This window comes from Streptopelia decaocto (genome assembly GCF_964273445.1).
Source record: "Streptopelia decaocto genome assembly, chromosome: 13".
NCBI classification, from domain to species: domain Eukaryota; kingdom Metazoa; phylum Chordata; class Aves; order Columbiformes; family Columbidae; genus Streptopelia; species Streptopelia decaocto.
The window spans coordinates 6,464,470-6,479,439 of NC_138668.1; the positions used below are offsets into that span (position 1 = coordinate 6,464,470).

At 55.9% G+C, this 14,970-nt stretch overlaps 1 protein-coding gene across 1 annotated transcript in view; it reads left to right on the forward strand.

Annotated features, from left to right (window-relative positions):
* Positions 1 to 3,517: 3,517 nt before the first annotated feature.
* The window catches only part of GRID2IP (Grid2 interacting protein), a gene marked incomplete at both ends in the record, with an annotated part of 32,152 nt that continues 20,699 nt past the window's right edge, over positions 3,518 to 14,970 (forward strand). Inside the window, 2 exons of the mRNA XM_082064252.1 lie at positions 3,518 to 4,081; positions 6,681 to 6,835. Coding sequence (XP_081920378.1) covers positions 3,518 to 4,081; positions 6,681 to 6,835 — 719 coding nt within the window. The remainder of the gene's footprint in view (positions 4,082 to 6,680; positions 6,836 to 14,970) is intronic.

Here is a 14,970-nt window from a genome sequence, read left to right on the forward strand (position 1 = left end):
GTCCAGAGCGCAGCACAAAGCATGTTGTGGAAAAGCCATTTTTTCCCTTCCTATTGAAACAGCACAATTTCTGTCCTGCTCCAGGTAGAGCTATAGACATCAGATGTAACATGGTGAGTTTGGCAGCAAAGAAGAAGCCATGGGTGTGAGGTGGTTTGTTTTTCCGTGGGCAGAGTTTGTGCCGCGGACCCTGTGCACGGCGTGGAGCTGCCGGCGCTACTGGCAGAAGCTGCAGCAAGTGCCGTTGAACCGGGCACCGGTGCTGAGCTCCATCCGCTCCTGGTGGCCTTGGAGGCTCTGGGTGCTCAAGGACAAACCAGACGGCAAATACTTTAATAGGAGGCTGAGTTTGAGAGAAATGAAGCTGATTCAATCCAAGTGCTGTGCAAATGGGCGACATGTCTTGTCTGATCACAGTCTAGCAGAAGATCTGCAAGGAAACAATCTTTTCATTAGCTTGGAATCCCACTACTAATTTCTTGCAGGGATTAAAGTTCACTGTCGGTGTTTTAAAGTACTTGAGTCACTTAAAAATGAAGGGAAAGGAACCACTTACTTGACTTGCTGAAAGAAGAATATCCGTCACAGTTTTGCATGCCTGTTCGGGCAGTGAACAGCAGAGAAGATGCCCTGACATTGTGCAGGAAGGTGCACGCCTGTCTGTGTCAGCACGGGAGGGCTGTGTGTGCTCCCCGCAACGCGAACGCTGGGTCAGCAAGGGCACGAGCAAGAGCAAGACCCTCACGACTCTCCACCACATTGTGGGCAGGCACAGCACCCCCTGCAGCTTTTCTTCCTAAGGCTCCACCCCATCCCACCTCACATCTCCCAGGTTTGCCGGGGACAGTGTTTCCCCCCAGCCCAATGCTGCTTGCGGCTCAGCCTGCGCGGTGCCGCGGGAGGACGAGCTCTCTGCGTGGGGCCACAGCAGGATGTATAATACCCTAAAACCTCTTAGCATGCTAAGCCCCGGCATCCCTGAGTGCTGAGGAAGCAGAGGAGAAAATCACAAATAGCAGCTTAACGAGCAGCTGGTGGCAGTGTGGGGGTCTCTGCTGTGAAACACCCTCCACTGCCCCCGCTGCAAGAATCCTCCTCCCTTGGCTGGGTAGAGCTCTCCTGGCACCCACAGAGTCGCTCCTGGCACCCAAATCCCTGCAGCAAACCCCCTGTTGTTTGGCAGACACATACTCCCAAAATCTCTGGTTTCTCAACCAAGTCTCCAGCGGTGGTGCCAGCGAGGTCTCCACACACCCAGCTGTCATTTGGGAGCGGCGCTTACTGAGCAAAGCACCATCTCTTCACCTTTCCCTGTGCGATAAGGGATTTCCCTCCGCAGCACTAATCTGTTTTACCTCCTTCCAGCTCCTAATTCCCCCCAGATCTGCAGGCTCAGTTCAGCACCACACTCAGCCAGGGCAAGTGTGGCTGTTGGTCTGTCCATGTGTCCCTCTGCGATGGAAATAAAGTTAATTAGGAAAGGAAAAGGCAAGAAAGACCTTCCCGCGTGCCTGGTGCTGACTTGGAGCAGCTGGAAGGGCACAAGGCTGGAGTGAGAACCAGGGACGGTGCAGCCATCCCCTGCCCACGGCACCACCGCTGTTTCACCTGCCCCACACCAGGTGCCGCCAGCACCCTGGGGGCTGTGGTGAGGACGGGGGAGCCGGGGAGATGCCCCCAAGAACCCGGTGGGGAGGTGGGACGTGCTTCCAGGTGTGATGGAGGAGAACCGGGAAGGCTTTGAGCCCGTGGCAGAACAGACCTGTCCTCGTGAGTGCCTGCCGGGATGGCTGTGGATTTCTGTAAGTGCTTGAGCCGGGAGCGCGAGGTGGAAGGGGCGACGCAGCTTCCACAGGCGCTGACCACAGCTCTGCCGGGCTTTGCTGTGGAGCTCAGCGGTGCCGGGGCTGTCCCAGTGCTTACTGGGCTCTTGCTGGAGCCTTCCCAGTGCCACAGCTCCAGGGATGCTCTGGCATCCGCTCGCCCATGAATTCCATCCCGCTGCTGCCAGGCTCACCCTGTGCTTCACCCTCACGCTTCCCCTCCGGTCCTTGACGTCTGTACCTGTTAACATGGGCAACGGCTTTGTCTCCTCTTTAAGTAATAACAATAATAGCTCATTTTAATGTAGCATTTTAATCAGCACTGCTGTACAAAGGAGGACAAGATTATTACACTTGTAGTGTTAGTTACAGCGCATTGTTTGGTCCTTTTTAATATTTCCTTATGAAGGCAGCACTCGTAGCGCTCTCTGTGATGCAGCCTTGGTAGCTGTTTGCAGCAGCAGAGCAGGCTCGGGTTATTAAGACAGATTGCTGCGGTAATGCTGTTTTCCCAGCCCATCCTCATGAATCTGCTCTCAGAGCAAGCTGGGCCGTCTTATCTCTGCTGAAAATGAACATGAGAAGAGTTCTTGTAATCTCTCTGGCCTGTAATAGGATATTAAAAAGGTTTTCAGTGCTACTGAATTTTGACCAAGATTTTGACTCAAGGTGTGTTTGTGAGGATGTTTTTTCTGAGCGATTCTGATTCCTTATAGTCTCCGTAAGGTAATTTGCCCAGGTAAAATAGTCTACGTTGCATTTTTGTAAATACTTAATGTGCGCTAAGTAGCACAGATGGAATAAACAGGGGAGTAAAAAGCATCTTCACAGACAGCTGAGACCAAATGAAGAGAAAATCTACACACAGATTAATTTAGCAAGTGTCAGTGGATAATGCAAACACACATTGGGGGTGATGAAGGGGCATCCAAGGGAGCTGCATGGATCAGCTGCTCCAATTTACCTTGGGCCAAGACGACTTTAGCAGATGTTTAGGGATGATGTGCTTCATTTCTCCTTGAGCAGTCGTGGAGCCGGTTCCGAGCCTTCAAGTGAACTACAGATGTGTCCTTGTGAAAATCCTCATCTTTGCATTTCAGGAGGCTGTGATAATACAGAGGACAGGACAGGGAGGGCAGAAGGAATGTTCCCAGTAGAGCTGAGGGGATCTGGCAAATTCGAGTGGATCTGCAGTCATTTTGCAAGCTGCTAAAATATTGAGTATTGAGAAGAGCTGGTTAAAATAAAGCTGTGTTAAGTCATTGGATGATCTGTTCATTAATGTGACATGCCAGGGAAATGAAATCAGCATTTTTCTAGACAAAGCAATTCAAGCAGGTGCTTAAGCAGGCAGGAGGGGGGGTTGGGGATTGGCAGGAGGGGACAGAGCTGTGCGAGGCCACGGTCCCAGCACTGGCTGCAGCCCCGACCTCTCTGGCCACCTCAGCTTGCTCACTGCTAATGGCGCTGGCACTGCCAGCGGCCTGCTGGTAGAGGAATAAAAGCTATTTTTTAGGGAAATATAGAGGAAAAGTGTCTCTATTGGGGCATTTCCTCCCATGGTGGAGGGGTGCAGCACAACCTAGACCCCCTACACCAGATAAGATCCGCATGGCATCTACAGGAGCTGACACTAAGAATGGAAAACCCACCACAATTCCTTCTTTTTTCCTTCTTCTTTTCCAGTTGCAGCCATGCCGGCAACCAACCAGGGCTGGCCCGAGTCTTTCGGCTTCCAGATAAGTGGGACGGGTCCATGCTATGTCGTCTGGGTGCAGGAGGGCAGCAGCGCGGCAGCCGCGGGGCTGCGGCCGGGGGACGAGGTGCTGGAGATCGAGGGGCAGCCGGTCACCGCGCTGGGCTGCGAGGCGCTGCAGGGGCTGGCCCGCCGCTGCGCCAACGTGCCCCCCAGCATCGGGGTGGTCTCCCGCCTGCGGCACCTCGACATCCCCCCCGCTCCCCGGGGATGCTTCGGCTTCCAGCTGGCCAGCGGCAGCCCCCCGCGAGTGGCCAGTGTCAGCCCGGGCTCGCCAGCCGCTGCCTGCGGGATGGAGCCGGGGGATTTGGTGCTGGAGGTCAACGGGACGCCGGTGACGGGGCAGGAGGCAGTGGCTCTGCTGGGAGGGTCCTGCCACGGGCAGGCCCTGCGGCTGGGGCTGCTGCGGCCGCAGCGGGGGGTGGGCCCACAGGACCCCCTCCCCAGCGCCGAGGCCGTGCGGCAGGAGAGGAAGCAGAAAGCGCAGGAATTCAGCAAAAAGGTAAGACTGGGGCATGGGGTGGGCGTGCGGGGCTCTGGGCACCCCCTGCACCTAGCAGTTTGCCATGTTTGCAGCACTGTGGGATGGGGGGGATGCTCCTGGCTTGGTCAGCGGGCTGGGGTGCAGCTGCAGGGCTTAGTGCCCAGGAAAAGTCTGATGGTTACTGGGATAGACGGTGCTGCAAAGATAGGGGATGAGCCGAAGTACTAATTCCCTTGCACTACAAGCACATGTGGAAACCCACGGGGGCAGATCCCTACCTCCTGCATGTCTGGACGTCCCTTCCAAGTTTGAGCACATCATCCCACAGACCTTTGAGCCCTTATTTCTCTGCAAATGGAAAACATTGATGTGATTACATCTCCATTGTGTTCCTGAAGGCTGCCTAGTGGGTAGTTTACTAAACACATCACCTCGTGCTAATTATAAATTTGATCATGGTTGTTTTTTTAATCTTTCTAATTTCCATTTCAAAGTAGCCCTTTAAAATACTGTTATGAAAATAACCAGGCTTGTGGGGTTTTTTTGATCCCGAGCTGATAAAGAAACGAGATATTCATAAAGAGATTCATGGATATCAGCCAAATCCCCCCAGCCAGCCTTTGCATTAAAGATTCACAAATACACATTGAGGTTTGGATTCATAAGGCAGAGCACCACACACGAAACAGATACCTGCTGATTACAGGAGATTAACAAGAAGATGAGAGGTTGTTCCACGCTGCCTCCATCTCATGAAGTCCCATTAAACCATGGGAACATTTCCTGGATGATCACAGGAGAGCACTTTTGAAGTGGTCATGATGCTCTGAGTGCCCTCAGGACCTCTGCCACGTCCCTTCCCTGCCCAGCACAGCCGCTGGTGACAGTCCTGGCCGGACGCAGGTTTGCAGGAGCACAGCTTGGCTGGTAAATGCCTCTCTAAAGGGAGTTAGTGGCACAGATGTTTTAAGTGGCTCCATTTTTTTACATGATGCAGAAAATAAAGCCTTGTGGGGTGCTTTACCCCCTCATTTACCTGGGAGCTCAGCTCTGGTCCTGCCAGCACTGCAAGCACCCAGACACTCCTGCCACCTGTCACAAGGGAAGGTTGGAGGGTGCCGGGGGTTTGGCATTTCATGCCGCCGCTGCCCACAGGTCACTTGCAAGCCTGAGATCCAGAGGCTTTTCCCACCTTCATTCATTTGGCAAAGCCCCTGTTTGAATCACACTTGCCTGGCAGATGGACTTGGTGGCCATGGGGCCAAGGTTGGAGCTGTGACAGCAGCCTGGGGACATCCCCAAGTACTAGAGGGGCTCAGGTTCTTGGTTCCAGGTCAACATCTCCTCTTGTCCCCTACACACTCAGGGACCTGTTGAGGACTGCACTGACATGAAGGGTGCCAACATCCTTTCCCCCCGCCCCCCCATTCCCACCCACCAAGCCCTTCAGTCTCAGCCCAGGCAAAAATGTCACGGCAGCATCCTGGGATTCATCCCAGCAGGAACACCATGTGCTCTGTCATTCCCGTGCTGGACCTTGGGACTGAAAACACACTTGTTTGCCCGGGGGATGCAGCTGCCGGGGCTGCCCCAGATTCAATAACCTTGAAGCGCTGGTGCTGCCGGGAGCCTCTGCAGCACTTGTGTAGTAGCTGTGCAAGCCAGCAGCACCTGGGGGGTGCTGCCAGGGGTCTCTGTGCCAGCAAGGGCTCCCCCAGGAGCTGCCAAGGGGGACAAGCACCTGGAGCAAACAGCTTTGCCCCTTGGCTGGGCAGGGTCTCTCCAGCCAGCGCAAGGGCCAGGGGCTCCACTCTGCTCCCCTCGCTGCTGCTGCTCCCCCCTGTGCTTGTAGAGCTGGAGGGAAGCACTTAAAGCTACTGCCAGCACAAATCCATCACCTCACAGGGAAACTCACCGTGCACAGGGACTGCAAGGTGGTCACAAGGAGTTTTGTGCATCCCATGTGTATTTGCTGCACCCAGCCCAGCTGCAGACAAGACAGCAGCACCCAGGGACCCCCACAACAAGGGACAGCCCCTGGCCTGGGCAGCAGCTAATAAGGAGGGTCCCATGCAGGGTAATTGGCTGGCTGGTAATTAGCTAATTAGTCTGCCTGTCAAGGCTGCCACAGATGGAGAGGATGGCTGGGGGCTGCAGATGCTGTTTCCAGGACTCATGTCCATGCCCCCTTCCCCTGCTTCCCCGCAGCCCCAAGAGCTCAGGGCCAGGCAGAGCTGCCCAGCAGGATCCCGCAGTGACTGGGGGCTCAAACAGCTCCAAAAGCCCATCGCAGTGTCCTCTAGAGGACACCAGGCTGATGCACCGGGTTCCCCCAGCCATACCAGCTCTTGCAGGGACACTTGTCACCTGGTGGAGTTCCAGGGTTTGCTGTCATAGCGCTGCTGCCAGTGCAACAGTTCTAACAGTGATACTGGGGACATGTGTGAAGCCCCAGCATTGCTATGTGTATGGGCTGATGAATGAAATTTCTCTTTCCTTCCTATGTGGGTTCCTTCCTTACTGGTTGACCAGGTCCTGCAATGGGACGGACACATTTCCACACACACACAGTTAACTCAATGGCCCTTCCCTCCTCTGTCCTGGCTCCTCGCTGCAGGTGGATGACATCCTCAGTGACCAGCCCGAGGTGAAGGAGAAGGTGTTCACCATCCTGAAGCAGTACGCGGCAGAGCGCAAGGTGGAGTACTTGGCCTATGCCCTCTGCATGGTCCTCACCCAGGAGTCCCACCAGCACCTCATTGACAACATCAGGTATGGGGCACCAGCTCTGTGCTCATTAAACCACAGGCACCCGTCTGCCTGTTGGTGAGCAGCGTGCAGGGCTGAGCGGTGCCGGTGCGCGGCAGGAGGTTCCATGGGGAAGATGCCAAAGCCCTTTCCAAGGAGCAGCCAAGCTGAGCTTGGTGGGGTCTCAGCCCAGCATCCATGTGCCCGGCAGCGTGTGTGACTGTCCTGCCCGAGGTGGGATGGGGGACATGCATCCCAGCAGCCAGCACCGCACCAACCGCTGGCTGTTCCCGTCCTTGCAAGAAGCGGTGGTCACTGGTCCCATGGAGCCAGCACCTCTGCCTCCAGCACCAGGGAAGGTTCACATTGGATATTAGAAAAAGATTCTTCCCGGAAAGGGCTGTCGGGCATTGGAACAGGCTGCCCAGGGCAGTGGTGGAGTCACCATCCCTGGAGGGGTTGAACAGACGCGGAGATGAGGTTCTCAGGGACATGGGGTAGTGCCAGGGGTGGGTTATGGCTGCATTCGATGATCCTGAGGTTCTCTTCCAACTGAAATGATTCGATGATTCTATGTGGCTCCTATTTCTGGCTGTCATTTTGAATGGAGATGGGATTAGCTGCAGAATGGCTGGCGATTCTCTGAGAGCCTGGCCAGAAAATAAACCGAGCTCTGAACGGCGAGAGCTGGCAGCCAGCGAGGGGGCGGCCAGGGCTGCCAGCAGCTCCAGCGGCAGGGATGGCGAGGGGACAGGGGTCTCTGTTGAGGTCACAGGCTGCATCACTGCCTGCAGCATCCCATCCATCCCAGGATGCTCTGGCAACGCTCCATTTGGGCTGTGGGCCCCTGACACCTCTTGAGCCCGCAGCAGAGCAGCCATACCGTGGGCATGCAGCCAGTGCAATCGGTGCGGTGCTCTTCTTGAAGCATGGGCTGGCACCGCGGGACGGTGCTGGTGCCGGTGCCTGGCCATGTGCTGGGGATTACGGCCAGGCTGAGACGGTGGCCATTAGGGAATCAGGTCTCCATCTGGCCCTGCTCCGGGCCTGGCTTTCCAATTCCTGCTTTAATCAGTGGAATTGCAAGATATTACAGTTACCATAACAACGTCCCCATGCCGGGGTCTTTGCTGTGCCTGCAGTGATCCTGCGGTGGGGAGGATGGCGGGAGCACATCCCTGGTCCTTGGCACTCAATGTCCCCCTGCTTTGCTGCGGCTGCATGGGGGCCCCATGGGCTCCCCCATAGCTGAGGGGGGACGGGCACAGACCCCTGCAGAGCTGGGCTGCGAGGGGACTGTCACCTGCACAGCAGCCACCTTGTCCAGGTGCCCATGACCGGGCTGTCCTGCCCCCACGGAATTGGCCCTGTGCCCCCAGGGCTGGGCAAGAGGTGCCATAAATCAGGCAGCTAATCTTGGTTTAATGGAAATGCAATATTTAGCTTAGGGAAAAGATTTCCTGTGTAATCTTAATGAAGTCAAGAAAATTTTTAAAAGGTGCTTTGACACCATGTTTCCCAGCTGTGGGAGTGCTGGGGCAGTGGGGGCAGCTCTGTGTTTGGTGCCGTGTGTGATATGAGGTGCTTATCCTGGAGTCTCCCACCCCAGGGGTTTGCTGCCGAGCAAGAGCTTTTAACGCTTTTAGTAAGTCACTGGAAGGTGGTGAGCGGCTCCCGGTGCTCGAGTTAGGGGTGCTGCGTGTTCATGTGGATGATTTCCACCCCTGCGTGGGCATGAGGAGCTGTGTGAAGACAGGCTCGGGGACACACGGTACCCACCGGCAGCTCAGGTGTCCCCACGGGGCTGTGCCGAGCTCCCCTGTCCCTGGGGGCTGTTTCCACCTGAGATGCGGGGACAGTCCTGCATACCCGCACATCTTGAGGGAGGGATGCTGGGGGCGATCCTGGGGGTGATGCTGGGGACAAGGGTCCCCAACGTCCATCACGCCAGCAGCCCTAGGCCCTGGCAGCCTGGCCGAGCCCTGCCGTGGGGTGCAAGGTGGCAGCTACCATGGGTGACCACGTGGTCCCCGCCATGCAGAGCCAGGTGGCCGGTACGTCCCCATCTGCTGCTGACCCCCATGCTGGCCTGACTGGATCTTCCCTCTGCACCAGCTGGATTTATTTTCGGGCCGTTGCGGCTGCTGGTTGTCCTCCCTCCCCTGCCTGTCCCCTCTCCAGGGTTTAACGTGACCCCTGCATGGTGCTGCGGTGCCATGTAACCCAAAACCCCCCGACTCAGCACTCCGATAGACCCGGGGCTGCAGACACCTCTCCTCCTCCCGTCTGTCCTCGGGCTGGGCTTTTTCCAGCATTTGCTGGTGCTTTTTTTTTTTTTTTTTTCTTTTTAGCTCAAATGGATTTCATCCCATTTGCCCAGAATTAAGCTCCTGCAGATTTTAATTTGCTGACATTTCCTTCATCCGTTTGGTTGTGGATAGCGGGGATAACGCACGTGCTGCACCGGGTCCTCCCTGCTCCCATCCCCTGCCCATATGGCTGGTGTGTGCAGGAAAGTGCACAATTGTAGTTCTGCTCAAGAATGGTGAAATCCAGCGGCGAGGGGGAAAGATGAGCTGTCTTGGGTGAGTAATGAAGGGACCTTTCCTGGAAGCCGAGGGGGTTGGGAGGGGAATGGGTTTAAAGCAGCTTAATTCTGGAATCTAGCAACCCCTGGCACTGCAAAAATGAGATGTGCTAAAAGTTAATTAACTCTTAGTGTCGGGATTGCGTCGGAGCTGCTCTCGTCAGGGAATCGTGGGCATCACAGCTCTGCTGGGGAGAGGGAAATCTCTTACTTTGTGTTACTCCATCACCTGCAAATGCCAAAGCCCGGGTCTAGTCCCGGGGGAGCTGTGGGGTTTGACTCGTCTGCTCACCCACCCGTGCCGAGCGCGTGTGCAGGGGCTGCCTGTGTCTCGCACCGGCGTGGGGAGAGCGGGTTATTTTGGGCAGGCTGGGGGCCCCAGGGGCGTCTCGGCACTGCTCTGATTTTGGAGCTGTTTTCAAAGCAGGGCAGAGGTGCAGTGCAGCTCCGCACCCAGGTGCTCTGCAGCGCTGATGCAGCAGCTGCTGGCTCTGCCCCAGACTTGGGGGGGCAAAGTCACCCCTGGAGACGAGCAGTTCAGGGGCTATCTCCCCCATGTTTAGCACTTGCACAACACCGCAGATCGGTTGCCCTTTGTGCCACATGCTCCCCCTGCGCCGGCGGCAACACTGGCGGTGCCAGTGCCAGCGTTGCACTGGCTCCCGGCAGCGGCATTTGGCTTTGAAACATCTGCTTGCGGTAGAATTGGGGAGTGATGGAAACACGGGTCCCTTCCTCATCGCTGGCCTGCGCTGCTATCCAAACTGGGGCATAAAACATGGGCGGTGATGCTGACATGGACATCATCCCGTTAACCTGGATTTGAGCAGCGCGTGTGCTCGGGAGCACATCCAGCCACATTAATTCCTTAGGTGATCGCTCCAGGGCTGTTCAGGCTGCTGTGTGTCATTGTGGATCTCCCTTAGGTCACGTTGTGCTTCACCCTGCTGCAGGGCGAATAGTTGGGGGTAGTTTGTGACTTTGCTGCTTTGGTTATGGTTCCTTTGCTCCTGGGGGAAAAGCAATGCCTGCAGCTGGCCAGGCCCAGGCGATTGCAGCTCTGATTGCAGACACTTTTGATCCCGGACAAAGATAAAATTGCTGCCCATCAGGGGTTCCCTTATTACAGGAGAAATTCCACCGAGTTCATTCTAATAATGCTTCAGACACAATCTATTTGTCTCAGCTTGTTTTTCATGGCAATAAAATCGCTTGGCATGTCCCCGTATTAAAATACTCCAGCCATCTGTGACTGTCTCTGGATAAGAAATTTCATTTTAGCCATCAGGATTTATATATTATGGATTGTGCTGCTTTCCAGCTTGTCCTCCCCCCCACATACCCGCTCCTCCGAGGCTGGGGGGCTCTCTGAGCCCTGGGTGCTCATGCGCTTTGCAGCACGGGTCACCCCCCATCCGCATCGCTCCCGCTGTGGCACCGAGAGCTGCAGGTGGACACTGTCCTGCCCGTGGTGAAACCATGTGGACGGCAGGACACTGATGGAGGAAAAGCAGCTCTTGTTTGCTTCCGCTTTAAAAAATCCCTAATCTGATAGCCCAACATATGGTCAACTGCCCAAAAAAAGGGAATTAGGGCAGCAGGAAAAAAAAACCCAAACAAACGTGCCAGCAGTGAAAACAACTGGGAGCAGAGTTCCCTTTTTATCAGCTGAGTTCAAATAGGTCATGACCAAAATGCCTCGGTGCAAAATCTCCTGTTAGCAGATTAATTTCTTTTGGCAAATGTCACTATGGCTCTAATGCAGATTATATCACCTGGCCCACTTGCAACCACCACCATGTCACAACTTTTATTTTGGGAAGCAGTTCCTTGGTCTGAGTGTTTTCCAGTAGCTTAAAGAAAACACAGAGAGAGGCAAGAGCCATCAAGGCCCCGGCGCTCGGCTGCAGGTAGGGAAGGTGACCCCGGCTGGCATGGGCTGCGGTGCCGCTCCGAGGGCTCTCACCAGCACAGAACGGTCCAGTCATCACCAGAGCCAGTGCGGGGATGTGTCGTGAGAGGGTGACCCTCCCCAAAAGCTGCCACAGGGGCTGGGGGTCTGGGGCTGTCCCTGGAGGTGAGTGGGGTGGCCAGGCAAGGGCTGCAAGGGGCTCCGGGCTCTGATGGGCGGTCACCGCATCCCACCATGTCTGCACTTCCGGCTGGAAAAACACCTTCATTCCTATTCATGGTAACAATGGTCACATCTGCAAAACATCTGCAGCCGGATGAGTGATTATGGAGCTTCTCATTACCGGGGATAACAGGATAACAGCCCCTGTGAAAATCACACGTCTGCACTCGCTGCCAGGCTGGAGTGAGTCATAAAATCATAGAATTATAGGATCATGTCCGGCTGACCACGCACGCAGGTAGATGAGGTTTGAGAAAAATCTGTCCAGGTCCACAAGCAGAAGTCCTGTTAGCTGGGTAAAGCAGTACAAGAGTTTTCTCTCCTGAAAGCATGTGAATTTTAGCATTGCAGCCGCTGTCAGGGCGGAAGTGCTTTTCCACACTGGTAGCTGTTGCACAGCACAGTTCAGACATAGTCCAAGTGTAGCTCGGTGTTTTAATCTACCTCAGGATGTGTTTTTCTGCAAACTGATAGACTCAAGGTCAGGTCTTTGCTAGTTGTTTTGGGGCTAAACCACACATTTTTCATTTTTCCTTCCTTTGCTACCTGGAGATCGCACCTGATGTTGGCAGCTCTGGAAAGCTTCACATCCTCTTCATCAAACGCCTGTGCTGTGTTTAAAGATAGCGTTATTTTAATAGAAGATTTAAAAAAATCTTCTATCCCTAATGCAAAGTGCTGCTGTGTTACCCTGAGGGTAAATGGTGCTCTGTGGCTCGGTGGGAGGTTTGGGCCCATGACTCTGTCCAGGTCCTGTGCAGCCCGGGTGGCTCCACCTGCAGCCGCGCACCCGCCGCCGATGCCATTCGCCTTTAAGGTTTCTCACCCATTACAGCAGCATGCAATTTAAACAGAAGCACTTTAGAAGTCAACTAATTAGCACCAGGGAGGCATCCCCCCGGAGTTCGGCGCAGAGCCGTGCCCTCCTTTCTGTTACGAGATCGTTCCAGCTGGAAATTACAGCGACGGCAGTTTTTAGGGAAAGCGAGAGGCTCCGGCACTGCAAGCCGGGGCAGAGAGGAGCAGCGAGAGCAGCGCGGGCACCCAAGCCCCATTGATTAAAAAAAGGCACTGGGTGGATGGTAAAACCTCCGCCTTGGACCGGGAGTGTGGCAGGGTGGTGAGGGGAGGCAGGGGCTCAGCCCAGGTAGATCTTGCCGGCCCATCTCTCCGTGGTCCCCACACACGGTGGGGGTGCCGAGCGGTGGGGGGCACCGGCTGGCACACGGTTTGGTTGTTGGATCCGGCCGCGTCGTGGGCGTGAGCCGGGGCTGAGCCTCAGCTGCATGAGGATCTGAAGCGTCTTCCTTTTGTTCCCGCCGTGCCCTGACAAATGGGAAAGGACCGGAGCTTCTCCCGGCATTTTCGGTACGTGTCTCTGCTCCGCGCCGCCGCACGTCGTGTACGGTGTTGGGTGTGCTGGGGACACCTCGCGCCCTGGCAGACCTCCCCGCGGTATCTCTCCTGCCTCTCTGAGCTGAGGGTACCGGGTCCCCTTCACTGGTGTGGCCCTGCCACCAGCCTGTGCCCACCGCAGCAGCTGCGAGCTGGTGGGGGGCCTCAAGCAAAGCTCAGATTAGAAATTGGGGGTGGAGGGCTGGGGAGAGGCAGGAGGAGCATGTCTGGCTCTGCTTTGTCTCCATGGCTCTTGTCCACCAAAGGGCTGGGCGGGAGGATGGAGGTTTGGGGTGTGCAGCGGGTGAGATGGAGCGAGGAGCAGGGACTCCTTGCAGCAAACCTGCGGTTGCTTTCATATGGTCCCGCCGCTGCCCCGCTGGAGGGGACACATCTTGCACCGGCAGGTCTCAGCACCCAGCTCAGGGTGGGGCGTTCGGGTGACCTCGGTGCCCATCACCAGACGTGTGCCCTTGTGAAAGGTGGTTCTGTGGGCGCTGGGCTGGTGGGGACACGGCTCTCAGCCCGCGCAGGCTGCACAGGTGGGACTGGCTGCTTGGAGCTGTGATGGACCCGCCTGGGAGTTGTAAAAATAGTGAGTGTGACAAGGACCGAGAGGTGCTGAACATCCCCTGCAGATGTGAGCCCCAGAGCCAAGCTGTGCCAGGACTGACCTGGAGCACATGGGGAGGAGGAAGAGGAAGCTGAAGGCTCGAGGTTGGTGCTGCATGGTCTCCAGCCCTGCCACGGGCAGCCTGTGGGGACAGGAGCTGTCCTGGACAGGGTGGGTGCATCCATGCTTCCCGCTCCCCGGTGGGGTTTGCTGGGAGATGGAAACCCCAGCTGAGTGCTGCTCCGCGGTGCCACACTGATGGGCAAAGCCGGGTTTTTCCCATGGCATGGCAGGATGCTGCAGAAATGGGCTGGTGCCGGTGCTGATGCTGGTGCATGTTGCATGGGCAGCATCATGCTGGAGCAGAGGACAGGCTGAGGCATCACCACTGTCTAACGACATCCCATGTGCTCCCTTTGGTGGGGCACTCATTAAGGATGAGGTCTGAGCACACACAGTTAGGAGGTCAGTAGCTGCTGAACCGCAGGGTGTTGGGGAGCTCGGGGGACCCAGGCCCCCAGCAGCACAGGGGCACCCCGTGCTCCCTGAGGCCACATTGCAAGTGCTCTCATAGGGTTCTGCAGAAGGAAACAATTTTGCATGCTTTAATGGGATTATTTTTAGCAGTCACTCAGTTCCTCTCCTTAATGAGACACTGTTTTACTTGTAGCACTGAGTCAGTCTATGGTGAAACCCCTAAAGCCTCCTGTCCTGTGCCTGGTTATAGAGCTCACCCCACTTGGCTACAAAACTCGGAGGTTTGTTTGCCTGCAGGTGAAGCCACAGCCAGTGCAAAGTGGGACAGCCCTGATGGAACGAGCGGGGCCAGTTTAATTTGGCCAGTTTAAATAGGAACGTGCTCATTTTGCCTGCAAGGAACCCGGATTTCTCTGGGGTGGGAGGGGACGTGCAGCCCAGCCCGGGGGTCCTGCCATGTCCTCCCTGTGCTGTGACAGCCCACGTTCCCGCAGGAGCCTCTGACAGCTGGGTCAGCTATTTATCAGCATGATTTCTCTCTTTTCCAGTTGCTGCTTAATCACAAATTGACTGTGATTTGTACCAATGTGTTACTTGTTTTAAATTATCACTAAATGCTTTGCGTGAGCATATGTCAGCCTCGGGATGGCTGCCGATCTGCCTGCTCCTACGCAGTGTGAGCATCAGCTTTTATTTTGAGTTCTGCGTTTTGTTGGGGAGAAACAGAGACGTCCTGGTCCCGGTAGATTTGGGCTCTGAAGCCTCCTCCTCCCTTTCCTCTGGCTTCACCCAGGATTTCAGGTCCTTTTGGTGAAGCTGCCCAAGGCGTGGGGAGACCCGCAGGAGCTCCCGCCAGCCCCAACCCCTCTGGCCACGCTTCTTTAGCAGCTGCCATTGTCACAGCTGTGTCACTGGTGTCATGGCCCCCCGGAGCAAGTTGCTTCGGGTTCTCT